Source organism: Pelodiscus sinensis, chromosome 10 (genome assembly GCF_049634645.1).
Source record: "Pelodiscus sinensis isolate JC-2024 chromosome 10, ASM4963464v1, whole genome shotgun sequence".
Classification (NCBI taxonomy): domain Eukaryota; kingdom Metazoa; phylum Chordata; order Testudines; family Trionychidae; genus Pelodiscus; species Pelodiscus sinensis.
In genome coordinates, this window is record NC_134720.1 from 25,520,192 (window position 1) to 25,541,520 (window position 21,329).

General features: G+C 41.9%; 1 protein-coding gene across 3 annotated transcripts in view; it reads right to left on the minus strand.

Moving 5' to 3' along the window:
- HLTF (helicase like transcription factor) overlaps positions 1 to 21,329 on the minus strand; it is a 110,863-nt gene that overhangs the window by 10,598 nt on the left and 78,936 nt on the right. For all 3 annotated transcript variants that reach the window (XM_075937692.1, XM_075937691.1, XM_075937690.1), the window contains exons 15-21: positions 21,018 to 21,158; positions 16,285 to 16,423; positions 13,394 to 13,529; positions 10,704 to 10,883; positions 9,039 to 9,163; positions 6,886 to 7,064; positions 736 to 861 (exon numbers count right to left, since the gene is read on the minus strand). In XM_075937692.1, the coding sequence (XP_075793807.1) occupies positions 736 to 861; positions 6,886 to 7,064; positions 9,039 to 9,163; positions 10,704 to 10,883; positions 13,394 to 13,529; positions 16,285 to 16,423; positions 21,018 to 21,158 (1,026 nt within the window). The remainder of the gene's footprint in view (positions 1 to 735; positions 862 to 6,885; positions 7,065 to 9,038; positions 9,164 to 10,703; positions 10,884 to 13,393; positions 13,530 to 16,284; positions 16,424 to 21,017; positions 21,159 to 21,329) is intronic.

The following is a 21,329-nucleotide window of genomic DNA, read 5'->3' on the forward strand; positions in this document are numbered from 1 at the left end:
AAGATCAAAGATTCTCTTTTGACCTGAGAGGAACAAACAGTGACCTCTTCCACTTTTGTGCCCAAAGGCCAAATATACTTATTCTTCAGCTTCTATAATGGTCAGGTTGGAGATATTTTTAAGGGCTCTATATATATTGACTTTGAAAGGGAAGTAACTTTCTTTCAAATTCCAATTAAGTTTGGTAAAAAAGTCAAATTCTGCAATTAAAAACAAAATAAAAAAAGAAATCCCATGAAAGCAGGAAAATTTCTGATTTGGTAGTAAGATCCTTGCATGCTGACAAAGTTGAGACTAAATAAACAGACATAACCAGCTAGGTAAACTAGTGAAATGTTTCTTTATACAACATTTGTGAAATATAAACTGTGAAGCTCATTTATTTTTCATTCAGGAAAATTAAGAATTTTCTAAAGAAATGTATACATTCAACCATTTTTAAAAAAGTTAAAGATGATTTACTTTTAGAAGAGCACACATCTTCAAAAGAAAAACACATTAGGTTTTCTGCTTTTCTGCTGAAATATTTTAATTAGCACACTCCAACCCCGCAAACAAACCTTCTCTAAGGGAGTTTTTAGATCAACAACATGATTTAGCTGCAAATTTAAACCAATTTTCTGTTTTCATATTGCAACTAAGGCTTATGGTAGGATGAAAATTCTATTTTAAAGCACTGAAAAATATTTCTATGTAGCATGCTAGATTTCACTATACAAGACAGTGGGAAGTTACTTTTGAACTGGATATCCATTCCTGATCACCCTGCTTTGCAATACTAGGATTTGACTCCTCCAGAGGGCATTCTACCAAATGTTCGACTCGAAGTTCATTCCTACAAAGAGGACATTTGGCATTTGGCTGTTAAAAAAAAAAGTGAATTGAACATTAAGAAAAGCACTTTCTTCATTTTACATCAAATTAAGAGCATTTCCCCCGATAAAATAGATTTTCACTTGCACATCAAAAGAGTTCTAAGATTGCCATCATGAAGTACATTCACTGAAATTGAGGACTGCATTTTCATTCACACACGATTCATTTTTCCATATGATAGAACACCTCGAACCACGTGACAAGACACTGAAAAAGCAAAGTGATTGTATCTGCTACACCATGAAGTCTATACTCATGTTTCCATTCTAATACTATTTTACTCACATTTCTTTCAAAATTTCTTATTGAACTAACATATTTATGTTTGGAACAACCTAAATATGTTTATTTTTAAACTTTGAGCTAAGTATCATTTAATCTTCTAGAAAAGGAAGGGAAGAGAAAACCTCTTTGTATTCAAAATATCAGAAGCAGAAAAATAAACCACTTTTTAAAAACTGAGTTCTTACATCTAGAACACTAAGGAAAAGACTCCTCTCCTTGCAGTTAATCTTTTATGTTTTATTTTTAAAGTTATGAACATCCCTGCCCTTACGCTATATTTAGCGGCAGATATTCGGACACTGACTGTCACTATTATAGGTACAAATAACTAAAGACACAATTTTATGCCTGCAAATATTTGCTCTCACTGAAATGGAGACCTGGTTAAGGCCAGGCCAAGAATTTCTCTATTAACATTTCCATGGGGTTGCATTCAACACACACTGCATGGATGGTCTGTGCTGCAGGAATGAAGGGCAAGAGCCCTAGTTCACGGTCTCTACAGAAGGAAAGGAAAACTTTTATTTAAAAAAAACCTAACAATGGCTTTAACAAAGAGAACTTCTCTGGTTGAAGATTTTGACTGCTGAAATATGACAACAGAGAATGACAGCCATGTAAGAAATAAAGTGTTACAATTCTGATGATATAAAATTCCGCCCCCCCCCCTCCTCTGGCAGTTGACTAATACAAGACTACTAAAATATAATAGTGAAAACCTATGTTGTTTGTGGTGTGGTAGCTGTGTTGGTCTCATGGATTTTTTTTTTTAGTACACCAAATAGGTAGTGGGGCCACTACGCAACAAATGTGTTAAAGGAACACTCAAGGAAAACAAGGCCATTTCAGAGGAAAAAAAATGAATACTTGGCATCAGTATTCACTACAGAGTATATGGGGAAAGATACTCACATCAGAACTATTATTTTGGGGCAACATATTTAAAAGACTGACCCAAACTGATGTGTTAATAGAAGAGGTTTTAGAACAAGTTAATAAACTAAACAGGGAAGTTTGCTGGACCAGGGGATACATGATTCAAAGATCTCTTTCTTGGGTGGTAATAGCAGATTTAGAACCCATCATTACGTATGAATAAAATTGGGATATTTTTTCCCCACCGTTGATTACTCTGCCTTTATCAACATTGAATTTCATCTTCCATTTTGTTGGCTAGACACCCAATTTTACGAGACTCTTCTGTGAGTTCTAGCTGTTTGTTTCAGACTTCATTGTCTTGAATAATTTTGTATACTGTGTAAACCCCTCTGCTGGACCATGGATATTGCCTAACCAGAGAGCCCCTGGACCAGAGAACCCCAGGAGGTCCTCAGCAGGGAGGGACTGGTCACAAGGCCAGGAGCTGATGGACTCCAGGCTCTCCCAGGATCTGTCAGCAAATCGTCAGGCTCCTGAAAACTTCACCTCAATACATAGTGTCAAAAAGACTAACTGTTAGGAACTGTTACAAAAGGAACAGTAAGTAAGACAGAAAATATTATAAATGCCACTATAAATCCATGGTGTGTTCACAACCTTGAATACTGTGTCCAGTTCTCATTGCCCCATCTTGAAAAGGATACTGTGGAAATGGAAAACATTCACAGAAGAGCAACAAATATATATGTTCAAGCTTGGGAGGCTCAGGACATATCAGCCCCCAACCGCTTGGGGCTCCCAATCTGCAGCAGATCATCAAACACGCAGGGCAGCAACCAAGAGCCCAGGGCTGCTGGTGAATCACATGGGTCCAGAGCAGTCACCATGATTCGCCAGACCCTACAGTCAATTCAGTGTTCAAGTGTACACAGTGGCTTCTATACAAGGACAGACTAAGAAGATTATGGCTATTCAGTATAGAAAAGAGAGACACCTAAAGGGCAATATAATCGAGATCTATTAAAAATCAAGAATCGTGTGGAAAAGCAAATAGAGAAGTGCTATTTATGCTTTCACACAAAACACAAACTAGAGGTCATCCAATGAAATTAATAGGGAGCAGGTTTAATACAACAAGAGGAAGTACTTTTTCCACATGATGCACAACCCGTAGAACTTAGCAATGGGATGCTGTGATAGTGTAACAGTTCAAAAGTGTAATAGTTCAAAAAGAATGGACCAATCAATGGCCAAAAACCTGACAACCAGAGCCCAGAGTGAAAGATGGAGTGGATCACTCCATAATGCCCTGTTCTATACATTCCCCCTGGAGCTCAGGTAAAGGTCACTGTTGAAGACAGGTTACTAAGCAAAATGGACCATGTCTGACCTAGTATGACTGCTTCCATGTGAGAGAGACAGGATAGGTGAGGTAATACCTTTTATTGGACCAGCTTCTAATAGTGAAAAGGATAAGCTTTCAAACAACACAGAGGGTATGTCTACACGACGGCTAGACGCGGCATGGGGTTCGAATTAGCCAGCATTTAAAAATGGCGCCAGCCGGCTTCATGCAAATGAAGCCCGGGAAATTCAAATCCCGGGCTTCATTTGCAACTGCGGATGACTACATTACCCCCGCTAGTTCGAACTAGCGGGGTAGTGTAGACATACCCAGAGTTCTTCCTCAGGCCTGGAGTAAGTAACAGAGTCTGAGCTAAGCATAAGAGGTCTGACACATGCTGCAGAAGACCACTTAAACTTAAGTGGGCAATTAAGGATTAGCTGGCAGGAACATATGTGACAGTTTGCTGTAGACAAAAAGAACAGTACTTTTGTTTTTAGTGTTGAGAAGAGTTAGAAATTTAAGTTCCCAAGCTTGTCTTTAAATGCTGTTCTGCAGGCTTCCTCTGAGGACAGGTCAGATCTGGAGTAATTGCTTTAAGTGATACAAGGTTTTTGTCTTACCATTTTTCTATTAGAATTCATTTGACAAATTACATCATGGAACAGATCACCCAAATACCTCTGAACTTTCTGCAGCACAAAAAACAACAAACCCACTGACAGCACATCCTTAGTTGTCATCTACCACTCCACAATGGAACCCACACAGATAACATTAAACAAACATAATCCATATTTGATGGGAACTAGTGATGTAAAGGGTTAACCGGAAGGGGGCGGGGGGCTGGAGCAGCTCCTCGCCCACCATGGCAAAGGGTTGCTTCAGGCCTGGGTACATCGCAAGCAGAGGCTGCTCTGGTCGCCCTTGCCTGTGGCAAGTGGGCTGCAGGTAGGGAATGCTCTGGCTGGGCTGGAGCAGGCCCTGTCTGTGACAGGGGGAGGGGAGCACTCCAGCAGGCTCCCCTGCCTACTTCCTCTTTAATCGGTTAACCTGTTAAACATTAAACGTGATTTTACATCCCTAATGGGGACCACACAGTGAAAGAAATATTTACCAAATATCCTCTTCTGGCCTTTAAACACCACCCAACCACACCTAGCTCATCAGAAGCTCCCCTGCCCACAGGCCAAGACACAGTAACTCAAAGCAGTATGAGACCATACCAAAACAGATGCAAGCATGCAGACATATCTCCACAGCTACAATGTTCAATACCCCCAACAAATCAGTTTCACACATACAGAATGGGAAGCGACTGTAGGAAGGAGTACAGCAGAAAGAGATCTAGGGGTTATAGTGGACCACAAGCTGAATATGAGTCAGCAGTGTGATACTGTTGCAAAAAAAGCAAACATGATTCTGGGGTGCATTAACAGGTGTGTTGTGAGCAAGACACGAGAAGTCATTCTTCCGCTCTACTCTGCGCTGCTTAGGCCTCAGTTGGAGTATTGTGTCCAGTTCTGGGCACCACATTTCAAGAAAGATATGGAGAAATTGGAGAGGATCCAGAGAAGAGCAACAAGAATGATTAAAGGTCTAGAGAACATGACCTATGAAGGAAGGCTGAAAGAATTGGGTTTGTTTAGTTTAGAAAAGAGAAGATTGGAGGGGGGACATGATAGCCATTTTCAGGTATCTAAAAGGGTGTCATAAGGAGGAGGGAGAATACTTGTTCATCTTGGCATCTGAGGATAGAACAAGACACAATGGGCTTAAACTGCAGCAAGGGAGGTTTAGGTTGGACATTAGGAAAAAGTTCCTAACTGTCAGGGTAGTCAAACACTGGAATAAACTGCCCAAGGAGGTTGTGGAATCCCCATCTCTGTAGATATGTAAGAGTAGGTTAGATAAATGTCTATCAGGGATGGTCTAGACAGTATTTGGTCCTGCCATGAGGGCAGGGGACTGGACTCGATGACCTCTCGAGGTCCCTTCCAATCCGAGGATTCTAAGATTCTATGAAATGCACCTTTCAAGACAAAGGAGTCTAACGCATCAAGTGCACCAAATGCCCCAACCACCAAGTGTTGAAAACGCATAATCCATATGCTCTTGAATGAACTTCCATGGAAAAATTATAATTTAAAAAACCCCAAGAACATTTTTTACAAAAAAGTCTAACCTCTCAGTTCCCCCTCTCAAAGAAAACCTGCATAATACCTTCAAAAAATGAGCCCAGGATCTTAAATTCGTAAGTCATCTCAACATTAAAAACCATGCACTTAACAAGACTTACCCGTTGTCACACCTTGTATTCAGTTCAGATACAATGGCTACCTTCTCAAGTCCTGAGGAAGATATGTCTGTAGCTTGAAGCTGTCTCTTACACCAGCAGAAATTGATCCAATAAAAGATACTGCCTAACCTACCTTGCCTCTCTGTTTTCACTTTCTTATTCTATTATTCCCCAGCCTTCGACTCAGCTTACAATGGGTAAAGAAAATAGCCTCGCCAATGTAGTGAAGGTAGCCTCAGAATGAGCTCTTATAAAATGATTAGCACCAACGTCTGGTGACAAAATCGAGAGAATACACATGCCTCTGATCAGTGAATAAGTATACAGTTTAAACAGATGTCAGCTAGCATACAAAAGGTTAGTGAGTCTACATGCTGCAGGGGGAATTTCAATATTGCTGGAGCTTCCAAGTGATCTTTTTACTCACTTGCAGAGATTACATACAGACCTATCAAAAAGGTTCTGTTTTATTAGGGTCTTCCAGATGACGCTAGTGTTTGTTTTAGTTACTGATTTTTTTTTTTTTAATTTCCAGTGATGTAACTTCCGTTAAACAGTACAATAGAAACATCTCAGTCAAATAGTAAAGAAAAAACACACACCTTACTTTTCAGATTCACTATTAATTGCTCATCTTCAAAGACAAAGTGATTGATTTATTTTAAATGCAGTTAGAGAACATGCTAGCAAAATACTTGAAGTATACATACTATATATCCCCAGTGATAGTCCTGGAGATACACACAGTACTATACATGGTGCCATTATATTCAATTCAAAGACGCATAGCGTATCAGTAATCTCAAAAAGTTATTCCTATTTTATAATGAGAAAAAACAAACAATGACTGGTAAAATCTGCACTGGAAACAGCTATATGCACATCCAAAGACTAAATTTTGTCCTTACTTAGGCTATACCGATGGATGTTATGCCTCCTATAATACTCTTTAGCCTTACAGATGCTCTGTATTTATTAATGTTTATGATTCGCTATCTGTAATACAGCATAACTTCCACTATGGAATACGTTGACTGATATCAACAAGAGTTACATCAGGGATGATTATAGCCCACTGCCTCCACAAATTCTATACAGTTATCAAAACAAACGGCAGATAAGCTTCTGATTGTCCAGATTCAATCCACGTTGCTTTTTAGATTTGTCACTATGATTAAATGCAATAAACAAAATAGCTAACCTGTTCACTTTGGATGACTTCACAAATACATGGTTTACAAAACACATGTGCGCAGTGTGTTATCACAGGAAGATTCAGAGAATCCAAGCAAATTGCACATTCTTCATCTGAGCCAGAGCTCAGAATTAATTTCATTTTATTTACTAACTTCTCACGTAATTCTTCAGGAGTACTATTGCCTAATATATAAAGAAAATAAAAGTTTTGTAAAACTAAAAATCATTTTACACATGGAGCCAGATCATCGGCATAGTTCCTTTGAATCCAACCAAACCATGCTGATTTACACAACGTGAGGATCTGGCCTAAGATTCATTAAAAAAAAAAAAAAAAAGTAAAAATGGCAGAAAGTAATACAGCATTATTCTTGATCAAACAGAAAACATTAAGAATAGTCGAGTCACCTCAGAATAAACTTAAGATATCCTAAGTACACACTGGTCAGTACATGATGCAACATGCTCAGTGACAGTAGGAAAAAGAGCATCATTTATGGAACAGCAGTTTTCAACAATGAGTCTATTATTGAGATGTTGGTAGCTACTCCATAGTTGAGACTGCACTGTGATTTATGCTTAAAAGGAGGAACAAACCCATCTGTTTCACACTAATTGAATGGAATCCACAAATTTAACACAGTAGAACTCTATATGGAAAATTCATGTCCTATGATTTTTTTTTCAGGAATAATGTTTAGCATCATTTTAAAATGCTCTTTGAACTTTTGGCCCACTTACTCAAATTTCTTTTTTTCCAGAAGTTCAAAACTCTTCCTACTGATCCAGATGACACCTCAGATGCAATTTTGAAATTTTAGAACTGATCATCAAAAGATATTTTTATATTCAGGATATTTTAAACTGGACTGTGCTAAAAGCAGTTAAGGGACCTATTCAAATCCAGCAGCTACTTTCCATTTTCTGAAGTTACAGGGGCATCTGCCTCTATAGTGGAGCTAAACACTTTTGGCAAAAGATCATGGGGAAAGAAAAACCCACAGCTTGCAACTCCACTGCAGAAGCAGTTGCTACTTTTGATACAGCTACAGAGCTGTCCCCATACCTCATTCATCCTCTTGTCCTCAGAAGGGGAGAAATAGGGCCAAGACAGACCTACCTTAATGAACTTTCAATGGCTCAGCAGAGCAGAGCCGTGCTCTGATAAGCCTCCTACAGTGCACTATACAAGAGCTTGATTTTGGCTACCTATCTTTGTGACAGCAGAGCTGTCAGATTCTCCATGACCCTCTATACTGTCTACATATTAAAAGCAGAATATAGTAGGAAACGAGGACACGATGGCTAGAGCAGAGAGAGCAATTCAGGCTTTGAAGGGTACTGGGGAGGAGGAGGCCAGGATTGGGAGCAATGCATACAGATGGAGGCAGGAGAGACAGTTATGGGAAACATCAGGCCTTTACAAAGGACATAGAGGAGATAATATGTATTAATGCTGAATAGCTAATCACAAAGCTGTCAACACCAATACATACTCATTAAATCCTGGTAAATTCCCCTACCATAAAAAATAATGAGTAGTCTTGTGGCTCCTTAGAGATTAACAAAAATATGGTGCTACAGGACTAATCATTGTTTTTAAAGTTACAGACTAACATGGCTACATGTCCCATCCGAGACAAAAAACAAAACGTACCTTAAAAGTTAAGTTTGCTAGACTGTACATCCAAATGCTTACAAAAAGCAAAGAAATATGCAGGTAAGCCATTCAACATCCTCCTATTATCTACATGCTACCCCTCATACTATATACATGGGTCTATTTTCATCCTTCAATCAACATGTAGTTAAGGAGATATTTAAGGATGACAATGGGAACCAATGAGTGAACTGTAGATGGATTGTTGAATTACTTAGATGGATATTTTCTTCTTTTCTGTGGGCTTGCCTTTGGTGGTATATGAAGATAGCATATATAAGTTAAGGAGAGAGGGCAAGGGGGTATGTTTTAAAGATCAATCTAAAATTCAAAATACTGTAGGTAGAACACATCAATATAGTCAATCACAGGGTAAATGTTTTTGTCTGTAATACAGCAGGTAACAAAAAGCCTACCGGTAATATTTCTACTCTTGGAACTTAAATGTAAATGCTGTTACAATTTTTAGAATGATATACAGAAAATACACCTCTCACCTATTTGAAAACTAGAAGATGATGCATTTGTGCAAAGATGAGGATGACAACACAGCTGCCTCAATCTGAGCAAGACACCAAGGACATCTGCATAATGTGCCAGAATAGTTCCTTCATTAAAATACCTGAAGAACAATTTTAATATTACAGTGTGTAAAACACACGGTCTCAACATATGAAATCAGTGATAATAAATTGTGTCCTATTCTTAGTCACTTTTACTTGTTTTTCATGCAAAGCATGCCTTTTCAGCATGTTATTTTATTTTTATGCATGCACACCAAATGGAAAAACTGGAGGACTACCATTTACCCTAACAGTGGTGTCCTGAACATTAGGGATATCCCTGAATCTGACCCAGACTTTCATGACATGGTAGCCAATTGCACTCTATACTTTCACTCACAGAAACTAAGGACTTCTGAATGTTTGAATAGTCTCAGCTATTTTTTATTGTGTAGATTTTCAGAGAGGTGAATGAACTTTTAATAATCTATTTTACATTGGCCCTGGTTCTCCCACTCATCCACTCAACGTAACTTCACTGAAGTAAGTGGGCTTGCACCAGGTGAATTTGGGTCACCAGCTAATATAAATCACGTCTGAAACCTCATGCAGTGCTTTGAAAAAATGACTGTTCTTTTTTAGGTGGGTGTGCAACTGCTTGTGTCTTTACTTTTGTTAAAGTTGTGAAACACAAAAACAAACACTAAGACTCATTTAATTCTACTTTTCTCCTGAAATACTGAGAGCGAATTAGGAATTTAAGTGAGTAGTCAAGTAATCAACTACTCAATAAGCCTAAACCTATCAGGAAGTCGAGTAATCGACCACTCGCTCATACAGAAGTGGCAATGGGGGGAGGGGCGGCGGAAACAGAAGCCGGTGTTGGGGAAGCTTACCCCAGCACCATCTCCCCAGTGCCACCTCCTCCCCCAACCTGCAGCAGAGGCTTCTCCAGCAGCAGCACCTGTCCGTGGCCAGCCCCGGATGCCAAAACAGGGACTGCTGCTAAAGCAGCCTCTGACCGCGGCCAGCCTGGGCCACCAGGGACAGTGGCTGTTGGACCTGGCGCAAGCCAGGACCGATCTGAGCCATCCCAGCTCACGCCAGTCAAAGACCGCTGCACCTCTGCGTTTTAAATGTAGTAAGAGCAGCCAACAGGAGCTGCACTGATTGCCCACCAGGGACCTACCATGGTGAACCACATCTAACCTGTGAGCTGCTTATTGCCCACTCCTGTGCTAGAATATTCTTCATATTCTTCCTCATGCTAACAACTGAACAAATCAACAGTCATTGGCAATTATTCATTTAGGGCATACTAAGAGTGAAAATCATGGGGATGGGGGGGGAGAGTGAGTTTGGTCTGCTTTAGATTAGGGATGTGAACAGATAACTGGTTAATGAGTACCCAGGAATAGCTCACAACAGGCAGAGGGCTGCTCTAAGAGCAGGGAGTGAAGGGGGGCTTGTAGCAGGATCCCGTTTAATTAGTTAACCGGTTAAACCTAAGGTTTAACTAATTAACTGGATTAACTGTGATTTTACAACCCTACTTTAGTTACATTTTGCTATTACAGCTGGAGCAGTAGTTTTCAGAAGTCAGACTAAAAAAAGAACAGATAACTCTAATAATAACTGCACAGTTTAGTTTCTATCTACCTGCTAATAGCAGCTTTGCCTTCATTCTTCACAGACTGATAGATTTTTCTCTCTTCTTCTGTAAGTGTAACATACTGAATGAATACCTTACGTTCCGGTAATTCCAAAACAGGCTTTCCATTAATTTTGCTTGTTTTTGTTCTTCTCAGAGTGATGTTTTTAATTAGGGACTGTAAACGCCTAGAAAGACACATGAACCAGTATTTAGTAAAACAAACTAACAACAAAATTTTGTACACTGTCAGCAACCTTTTCAAACCAAAGAGCCAAACTACATAAAAATTCACAACAAGTGGTCAACAGAGAGCTGTATAAGAATGCCCATTTGCAGGGCTGAAAATATACTATGTAATATTATTGATAACTGATAAAGATTAATAATAATATAAATGAAACATTTACTCACAGCCTTTATTTAATGGGACTTCTGCTGCTAAATCTTTTCACACATTTCTTTGAAATTTACATCATAACTGGTTAAATCCAACTTTATGCATGCAATCAGGCTGTCTTCTGTCAATCTTATGGCAGGGGGCTGGTGACGCGGGGGTGCAGAAATCTTGGTTGGGATGTACGAGAGGCTCAAGGCAGGAGACTGGGGTGTATGGACAGACTCAGGGCACAAGGTTGGGGTGTGTAGAGGGGCAGGAGTGTTATGGCATGGATCTGGGGATGTGGAGGTGCAGGACTATGAGGATGTGGCGATATTAGGGGCTCAGGGCAGGGGGTTCAGGTGTATGATGGGCTCAAGGTTGGGGGAGGGTTTGCAGGAGTGTTGTGATGCTGTGTCCAGATGAGGGCTGGGCCCCAACTGGGGGCTCTTGGCCAGGCTTCATTTTTAAATAAAGTAAAATATTATGTCCAACACAAAATGTTTCAGTGTTGTTTTAATTTATGGCAGGAGTGGGGAACCTATTTTGTGGACCACTGACACACAGAAAAATCAGTCGGGGACCACACAAGTGAGAAGCAAAAAGAAAAAAACATCTCCAAAAATCCCCAATCCTCACAGATGTGACCTCTAGCTCAAACACCTCACTCCCCTGGTGCTCCAGATCCATAGTGGGGGGGACGGGCAGGGAAGACTGAGGTTCAAGGCCTCAGGCCCTATTTTCTCTTGTGGTTTCAAGGTTAGTGGATTTTGTGGGGCCCCCTAGAAGGGGATAAATGGGTGGGGTCTGGCCAGAGGGCAGGAGCAGGCTGGGAGGCTGGCTGCCCGGCCGGGGGGGATTCTGGCCAGAGGGCAGAGAGCAAGGGGGATTTGGGGCAGGTGACTGGGGATGTCTGGTCTAGGGTTGCCAGGTGTCTGGTACTGAACCGGACAGTCCGTTATTTTCGCCTCCTGTCTGGCAAAAAAATTCTGAAAATACTGGTCACCTGAAATGTCCAGTACTTACTGATTTTTTTCCTGGCCAGAAGGCGAAAATCCCAAGCAGTTTGGCTCAATACAGAGGCAGCCTGGCAACCCTAGTGCTGTCCAGCCCAGCGCAGGGAGGCAAGACGGCAGGCAGCCACCGGCAGCCTGTTAGGGCCAAAAAGCCTCACCACGCAGTTTTTAAAGGGACCACAGTGTTTTGTATTGTTTTGCTTAACAACTCTCGGGGTCCTTTTTTCTTTTTGCTCAACAAACTTTTTCCTGGCTTTTTTTTGTTGTTGTTGTTGGTTTGATATTTTTTCTGAAACCATCTGGCAACCCTAGGGACCGGGGGGAGGAGGGAGAGGAAATGAGGGCATTGGGGTCTTAGCATAAAGGTGTGGGGAGGTGCTTACTTTTTTTTCACACTGCGTGGCAGGCACTGTGTAATATACCTCCTGCTGCTCCCATTTCCTGGAAGCCTCCAGAAAAAATATGCACGGGAAGCCTCCAGGGAAGTGTTTCCCAGGGGACAAAAACGGCCAGTGTACATGGAGCCATTTTGGCTGCTTGTTTCCTGCATGTGAGGGAAGGAAAAGAGCTGCACACCGAGACTTTTTTTGCTCTGCTTGTTCTCTGCATGGCAGATGGGGGGGAAGGGGTTCGGGGCTCTCTTCTCTCCCACAGGAAGCCAGAACTGGCATTCTAATCATGCCAGGGGCTGTAAGGCTGTAGCACCAGTGCTGGCTCCCTGCTGCGGAGGGAGCAAGGAGGGACTGAGTTGGGTTCCAGAAGAGCCATATCTGGCTCCCTAGTGAGCCATAGGTTGCCGGCCCCTGGTATGACTGATTCTTATGCATAAAATTTGAGTTTGATAATACACTATACTGCACTAATATTAAGCTATATATAATATATTACATTTTACAACCAAAGTATAAATAAATCTCATGAACCAAAAATGCACATAACGTTTAAATTAGGGACGTGAAAGGTTAACCAGTTAATGGGTTAACCAGTAAGCATCACCCTTAATGGGTGATGCTTACCTGTTCTGGTGATCTGGTGAGGGGGCCTGCAGCAGAGAGGTCAACCCTCCCTTTAATCGGTTAACGGATTAAACATGCTATTTAACTGGTTAGCCAATTCAATGGGAATTTACACCCCTAGTTTAAGCTAAGTACAAATGCATAATGCCATGAGAGCAGGGGACTGGACTTGACCTCTCAAGGTCCCCTCCAGTTCTAGTATTCTAGGATTATATAAGTCTGTCATAATGCGTTAACAATCAACTATCACATTTACTATCCGCAAACATTTTGGAAGCTCTTCATACCTGAGTCCCCCTTGCTCTCCCAGCATGACTGGGCGCTGGATTGTTCTGTGCCACCACTCTCGATCAGTAAAAGGTTTCAGTTTTAAAAAGGAAAGAAGAGACCACAAATCCTTTAAGGAATTCTGGATAGGAGTGCCTAAAATAAGAAAAAAAGAATCCAGAAAATCTTAAGAGCCAAACATACAAATTTGATTAAAAGAAGTAGTCCACCCTTCCCCCTCCACAAATACGTAGAGCAAGGTTTTAAAACACAGAGCACAGATTATTGTTTTTTCAAGATTGAGCCATGGATCCACTATGTGAAATAAAGTACTGGTTTTCACAAAGAAGGCAATGTTACACTAGCATAGACTCCTTTGGAAATGTGTTTCTGAAGCTATTTTAAAATATAGTAGTTTTCCCACACAGTTTCACTTAAATAGAAAAGGCATAATTGAGGAAGAGCTACAACTAGCTAACAAAGATTCTAACCCATATATAATAATGGGACAACACATTAAAATCACTCAGATAACACACACAAGGAAAATGCAAGAGCTATCATAAAAAAGAGTTAGAACTTGGTTATTTCTTTAAGATCATTTCATCTCTTTACAATGAAATTTTAAATACACCCTAACAGCTCATGATAAAAAAAGACTAATTCTCTGTCCAAAGTGGCAGTCTCAGCATCTACTCTAGAAAACCTCTGAAGTAGACCGACAATTGGCTGAAACTATGTTTGAAACTTAGAAGAAACTGGTGGTTTGAGAGTCAGGGGAATTCTAGATCACAGCAGTTTTGACACAAAAGTACTTGTTTATTAAGACTGATAGACATACAATGTTACTGAATGTGTGTTCCTTTTTCATAGATTATGATAATCTAGTCTCAGAGCTCTCATTTTTAGTCCAGTCACATTACAAACTCTCTAGGCTTTTTTTTTTTTAAATAGTTTTCAGAACAAAGTTTCAGTGCCTCACCCCTCCTTACAAGACATGCAATTTGCTGTAGTAGGAATTCAAAAACAAAATACAACATAACTATACACAATGGTTTAAGTAAAGAAAAGCAAGTATAGTGAAAGTTTTCCGTTTCTAGGATTATTTTTAAAACAAGCAAGTTTTAAATATTGAAGAATTCATACTAGTTGCATGCAAATCTGAAAAAAATGTAGTCAAAGTCATCTCCAACAATATTTTCTGTCAGATGAAAAGATAGCTTCAGCCCAAACTGAACACAAAGTACCAGAAAACAAAAAACACTCTTAAAAAAATTTGCATATCAATTTTTCTTAAGAAGATAAATGAATAACATGACTGAGTCTTCTTTTTCTAAGAGAAATACTTCAAAACACTCTGAAATGTGAGACTTGTGAGAAATCTATACTTTGCAAACACTACAGAAACTTGAAGGCTGATCTTGTGAACTGATACTAGGAATGTCGAAGAAGAAACTTTTGGCCTAGGAAAGAGAATGAGAAGGATCACAGTCTGGTGCTTAGGGCATTCATGATGTGGGAGACCCAAGTTCAAGTTCCTGCTGGAATGATTTTCTGAATGTATAGAAAGTAGAACAGGAGAAAGAGCAAGAACCAAACCAGAATCTCTCATAGCCCAACGTTAGGGCACAATCCTGTAATGAGAGACAAGGAAGACACCCAAATGTACAAAAATTAAAAAAAAAAAATCATTGACTTTTTCCTGCAGCCAAAAAGGTAAATATAGCGGTAAGGGCCCGCCAGGAGCTAACCGTGGTGGACCAGATGCAGCCCGAAGGCTGGTATTTACGCATTCCTGCTGTTTACGGTTTGCAGTTCACTTAGGCCGCCGTTCAGACAAATGATTATTTTCTATTGATTTAAGTCAAGCACACGCTTAAATGTTGTCCTGAATAAGGATATTTTCCTGAATTAGGGATGAAAGCGACTAGTCAACTATCTGATATGCAAAAGCTCGACTAGTCACTTCCTCCTACCCTTGCTGCTTCTAGCAGAGACAGCGGGAGGCTGGGAGCTAGAGCCAGTGCTGGGGGGAGATGGCTTAAAACCAAGTTTCCCCCCCAACACTATCTTCGCGAGGGGGCAGGGAGTAGCAGCTCTGCCTTTTAAATGTATTAAGAGCTGACAGGCTCTTAATACATTAAAAAAGCTAAAGTGCAGCAGGAGGGACCCAGTGCAAGCTGGGACAGCTGATTTAAAAGGCTGGTATGCAGGGGTAGGGGAACCTGCACGAGCCAGGAATCAACTGTCCCAGCTCTCATTGGACCCATCTTACAGCGCTTTAGTCTTTTAAATGTATTCAGAGCCAAAAGGCTCTGAATACAATTAAAAGGCAAAGCCGCAGCAGAGTTAGCTCATGGCCTAGGAGCTAACTGCGCTGCAGCTCTCCCGTTTATTGACTAATCCATCGACTAGTCAATTAGTTGGTTAAACTAAATTTAACAATCTTATCCTCAATCAAGGCCTAAATTAACAAAACACCTGGGTTTCAAAGAAATTCAACATGTGGTTTGGTGCATCAATCACTCACTACTTTGCTGATAATTTAAACTGCAGTTGAAATAATAACATTATTTTAAATAGTTTAGTTTAATTTGGTTGCATTCTCATCAACTTTTATAAAGATGATATGAGCAGCCATTTTCGATTTATTTCTAATTCGGTACTGAGGACCTATGAAAAACTCTGTCATTACTTTTTCAAAACTGTTTTAAGATCTTTATCTTGAACGAAGATTAATTTAAGAATATTCCAAAATAAGTCTGAACTTAGAGCCCAACAGCCAACATAAATGTTAGGTTTTCTGAATAAAGACAAAACGAAAATATTTCTTTAAAAATACAGTGTCATTGTAATACAAAAACAAAAATAATGCTTAACACTACAATTACAGCAGTGTAAAACATTTCACCTGTCAGTATCCATCTCCTCTGTGCCTCCAGATTTAACGCAGCTTTAGTCAGCTGAGCATTTGGATTTCGAATAGTGTGCCCCTCATCCAACACCACTCTCAGCCACTTTAATCTGTGTAACAGGCTATCAGTTCTGCTCTGAAATACAGGATCAAAAATAAAATTGTAACTCAAACAAATAGATATGTTTGCAATTATGATAAATAGAGCTATAGACTTAACAGACATAGCAGAAGTGAGGTAGATTCATTAGGACAGATTACTAATACAGGAAAGCATATTCATTTTTAATCTTGGTTACTCAACAACAAAAAATAATAAAACCAGTAATGTGAAGAACCCCATCTCTTGGATTTAAAGAAGCCTTGGAAATGTACATCAAGTTCTTGGGACTAAGAGGATGCAAAAGGGAGACCAGAGTAATAACACGGAAGCCAGATCAGACAACAGAAGAGTGGGAAGCATGCTACATGATAATAAATTAAATAGGAGGGGACATTTCAAAGATCTGATACTAAATCCTTTTTTTTTTTTTTTTTTTTTTTTTTTTGAAAGAGACTTGAGATTTGCAGGAAAATTAAGCTAAGCAAATCACATTCCCTTATTCAGGAAACCATTACACTCCTCAAGAAAAAAAAAATCAGTTTTTACATATATTCATTGACTGTGCAACTAAAAAGCTTTACTGAAGCACCATGGCGATGTAATAGAAAATAGCAGGCAGGGTTGGAACGATCTCTGCAGTGGATCTAACAGAGTAACTAATAGCAGTAAAAGGTGTTAATCCTTAGTGTGGATCTACACTAGAAAGGAATGGGACACTATGCCAGAGTGTTTAGCAGATTTTTTGTTGACATCTGAGGAAAAGTGAGACTCGGGAACTTTGAGTTTCATTTATTACGCTATATAATAAAGCACAGCACACCACTTCTGCCAATCTCCCCCCACCTTTCAAGCTCAACATCTTATTTTCTGTCCCAATCCTATGGCCCTAACATCATGGCTATTTATCCCAGTCCCACTTCCCTTGTCTATCCTATTCCAAACCCCTTGCCCAGAAAATCCTTGCCTCATCCATCAGGACTCCCCCATCGGTTATTTGTCCCCACTTTCATCCCTCTGCTCAACCCTAGTTTCCATCCATTCTCCAGCTTCCTGTCCCCACTCTCCTTACTCACATAGTCCTCCGTCTTTCTCCCCAGGGCCGTGTCCAGACTCAGGGTTTTTTTCGGGAAAAGTAGCCTTTTCCCGAAAAAACTTCCCCTGCGTCCAGACTCAAGCCGCGTTCTTTCGAAATTATTTCGAAAGAACGCGGCTTTTCTTTTGATGGCGGTAAACCTCGTTTCACGAGGAAGAACGCCTTCTTTCGAAAGTTCCTCTTTCGAAAGAAGGCGTTCTTCAATGTAAAGAGGCCGTCTTCGAAAGAGAGCATCCAGACTCGCTGGGTGCTCTCTTTCGAAAAAGCGGATTTCTCTTTCGAAAGATCCGCCTGCAGTCTAGACGCGATCTTTTGAAAGAGGCTCTTTCGAAAGATGCTTTCGAAAGAGCCTCTTTCGAAAGAAGCCTGCAGTCTAGACATAGCCCAAGTCTCCAAATGCTCTCCACTTATATTCCCCATCCTGACTACCCTCCAGAGCTCCTCCTTCCATCTCAGTGTCCCACACTACCTCCAGCCCTTTGTCCTAAGTCTCTTTGTCCAGCCAGTCTTGTTCTATCTTTGCCCTCTGTTCCCCCTACCTTATTACCTTCCCACATTGCAAAAGCGGCGAGGAGTCTGTGGCACCTTATAGACTAACCGGAGTGTTGGACCATAAGCTTTCATGGGCAAAGACCCACTTCGTCAGACCAACACTCTGGTTAGTCTATAAGGTGCCACAGGACTCCTCGCTGCTTTTGCAGATTCAAACTAACACGGCTACCCCTCTGATACATTGGCTCTAAATCCCAGTCTCTGCCTCAAGCTCTTCATCCAGTCTCAATCTCTATCCACACCTTTACCTGCTGCTTCTTAATCCATCTGCCTCTTCTACTACTAGTCCCTGTCTCTTTGCCCAGCTAGTCCCAAACTCCCACCCCAATGTTTGCCTCCTCTACAGCTGCCTGTGTTCTAACCTGCTCTCCATCCATCTGAATCAGGCAACTTCCTCCTCCATGCTGCCAAGGGTTTGCGGGATCACTGACTACTGAAGATACATACTTGCTTTCTAAGACCCAGCACAGTCCACAACTACCCAGAACTAAAAATATAAGGAAAATCCTGTGCAGCCCCAGCTTAGATCAAGCACAATGCAATAAGAATCTGTGGGGAAACTGTCTGTTGAAAAAAAATCAAAGTGCCTATTAAGCCAGAGGTCGGCAACCTTTTCAAACTAAATAGCCAAACTACATCAAAATTCACAACAAGTGGTCAACAAAGAACCATATAAGAATGCTCATTTGCATGACTGAAAATATACATCTTAATATTATTGATAATTGACATAATGATTAATAATAGCATCAATGAAACACTGGAATGTGAGAAAAGATGCAGCAGCAGTTTACATCATAATTGGTCAAATCCAGCTTCCTGCATGTATTCAGGCTGACTTCTGTCAATCTTATGATGGAGGCTGGGGACGTGGGGGTGCAGGAGTTTGGATTATCACAGGTTTGAGGTGTGTGGGTGACACTGGAGTGTTATGGCAGGAACTGGGGATGTGGGGGTAAGAGGGGTCCAGGCAGGGGGTTCTGGTGTATGATGGGCTCAGGGCTGGGATGGGAGGGTGCAGGAGTGTTCTGATGCTGTAGCCAGATGGGGTCAATTATTATGCCCAACACAAGAGGTTTCAACATTGTCTTTATTGATGGCAGAGATGGGGAACCTTTTTTGTGCTGGGGGGGGTCACTGTGCCAGAGAAAAATCAGTTGGTAACCACACAAGTGAGTTGCAAAAAAACAACCCCTCCTGCAACCTCCCACCCTCACTGATGTGGCCCCCAACTGACACACTTCTCTCCCCTGGTACTCCAGCCTCATTGGGTAGGGTGAAGCGCAGGGAGGACTGAGGTTCAAGGTCTCAGGCCAAGTTAATTCTTCTGGGGTTCCAGGGTTAGTGGATTTTGCGGGCTCTCCCCCCAGGCTCTGGGGTGGGGCCAAAAATGCGGGGTTAAGTGTGTGGGACAGAGCTGCCAGTGAGTGGGATAGAGATGGGGTACAGAATCTGGGTGGGAGGTAGAGTGTAGGAGCAAACTGGGGGTATGTGTCTGGCCAGGGGAGCGAGGGGGCAGGAGCAGGCTGCTGGTGGGTGTCTGGCCAAGGGTTTGGACTGTGACCTAGAGGAGGGGACTGCGGTGCAGTTAGGGTTGCCAGGTGTCCAGTTTTCACCCCGACAGTCCGGTATTTGCGGGCTCCATCCGGTTAAAAAAAAAAAAAAAAAAAAAAAAAAAATCAGGAAATACCAGACATGTGCAATGTCTGGTATTTCCTGTTTCCCTGGGACGGAAGCCAGGCAGGGACAATTTTCCCCTGCCGCATCTGGGGGAGGGAGTGGAGCGCACGCTGTTCTGGCCCATGTGACCAGCAGAGACCGGGAGCTGGCCACGTGATGCTTCCCTCTCTCTACAATGCAAGCCGAGGCAGCCAGACCGGGCAGCAGGAGCAGCCACTTGAAAAGTCAGATTGTTCCTCCATGCCTGGATCTGCAGGAGGGAGGAGAGAGATTTGATGGGGGGGGGGGGGGGGCAGGGAAGGGAGGCTCCCGAGGCTGTGCGGATGCCTGCCTCAGGGGGAGGGGGGACTGCACTGGAATGGGGGAACACTAAGGGAGCCTGGCTTTGAGGCAGGGGTGAGTGCATTGGGATGGAGGGCACTAGGGGAGCCTGGGTCTGAGGCAGGGATGAGTACATTGGGATGGGGAGACTGGGGGTCCTGGCTCAGGGGGAGGGGTGGGTGCATTGGTGATTAGTGTGTGGTCCCACACTGGAGGGAGTGGTGCAACTTTTGCTTAACAACTTTGGCTCTTCCCCCTCCCCCCTTTTTTTAAAACAACTTTGGTTCCCCCACTCCCGCGACAGATTTTTTTCCTGGTGCTGTGGTTTTTTTTGGCGGGGTATGTGTGTGTGTGTGTGGGGGGGGGGGGGGGGGAGGTAGTTTTTGTTCAAACATCTGGCAGCCCTACGTGCAGTATCTGGGAAGGGTATGGGCTCCGGAGGGGCAGGCAGAGGATTTGAGTTATATGGGGTAGGAGGGTTGAAGGGAAACAGGCAACTTCCATTAGCCAGAACCGGCCAATGGGATTGTGCTGGAGGCGGGAGCAGACATGAGGCACCACTCCCCCCCTCTGCTGCCAGCTCACAGTGTGTGGAAAACAAAGGGTCCCTCAGAGGCTTTTCTGCATGGCATGCGGGAACGGGGCAAGAAGGGGAGGCAGCATGGGGGCTCCCTGCTACCTCCACCGACCCAATTCAGCCAGTGGAGGGTGTTTTGCCCAGGCTTGCTGTAGCACCAGCTGCCTGCTGCAGGGAGAGCAGGAGGGGGAGGCTGGGCTTGAGCTTCAAAAGAGCCATGTCTGGCTCCCTCATGAGCCATATTTGGTTGGCGAGCCATAGGTTGCCAACCCCTGTACTAAGCACTTCATACAACAGATATATTCAAAGAAAGCCTCTCACTCTCCATAAATGGCCATTTTAGATTTGTTTGTTTTTTTATCTTCTGATACTAATGCCTTTATAGCAACTTTTTACTTACTTACATAATCACTGGCTAAGACGTTGTAGGTTGTCAGTACTACATCTTGTTTTGAAAGAAATACTGGGTCTTTGCTGCGGTCAGGACCATAATAAACATATATATTCAAGCAAACATCTGGCCTGATATGTTGTTCAAACTGATCCTAGAAGGAAATTCATTAGAGAAACTGCAATTAATCAAATGTTGCCACAAAACTACATTCCTGAAGGATGATTTAAAGGAACAACTGCAGTTCCACCTCTGTGAGATATTGTAACTACCAATAGTACAGATAGGACATATAAAAAAAGTCATTTGTATGAGGGTAAGAGAA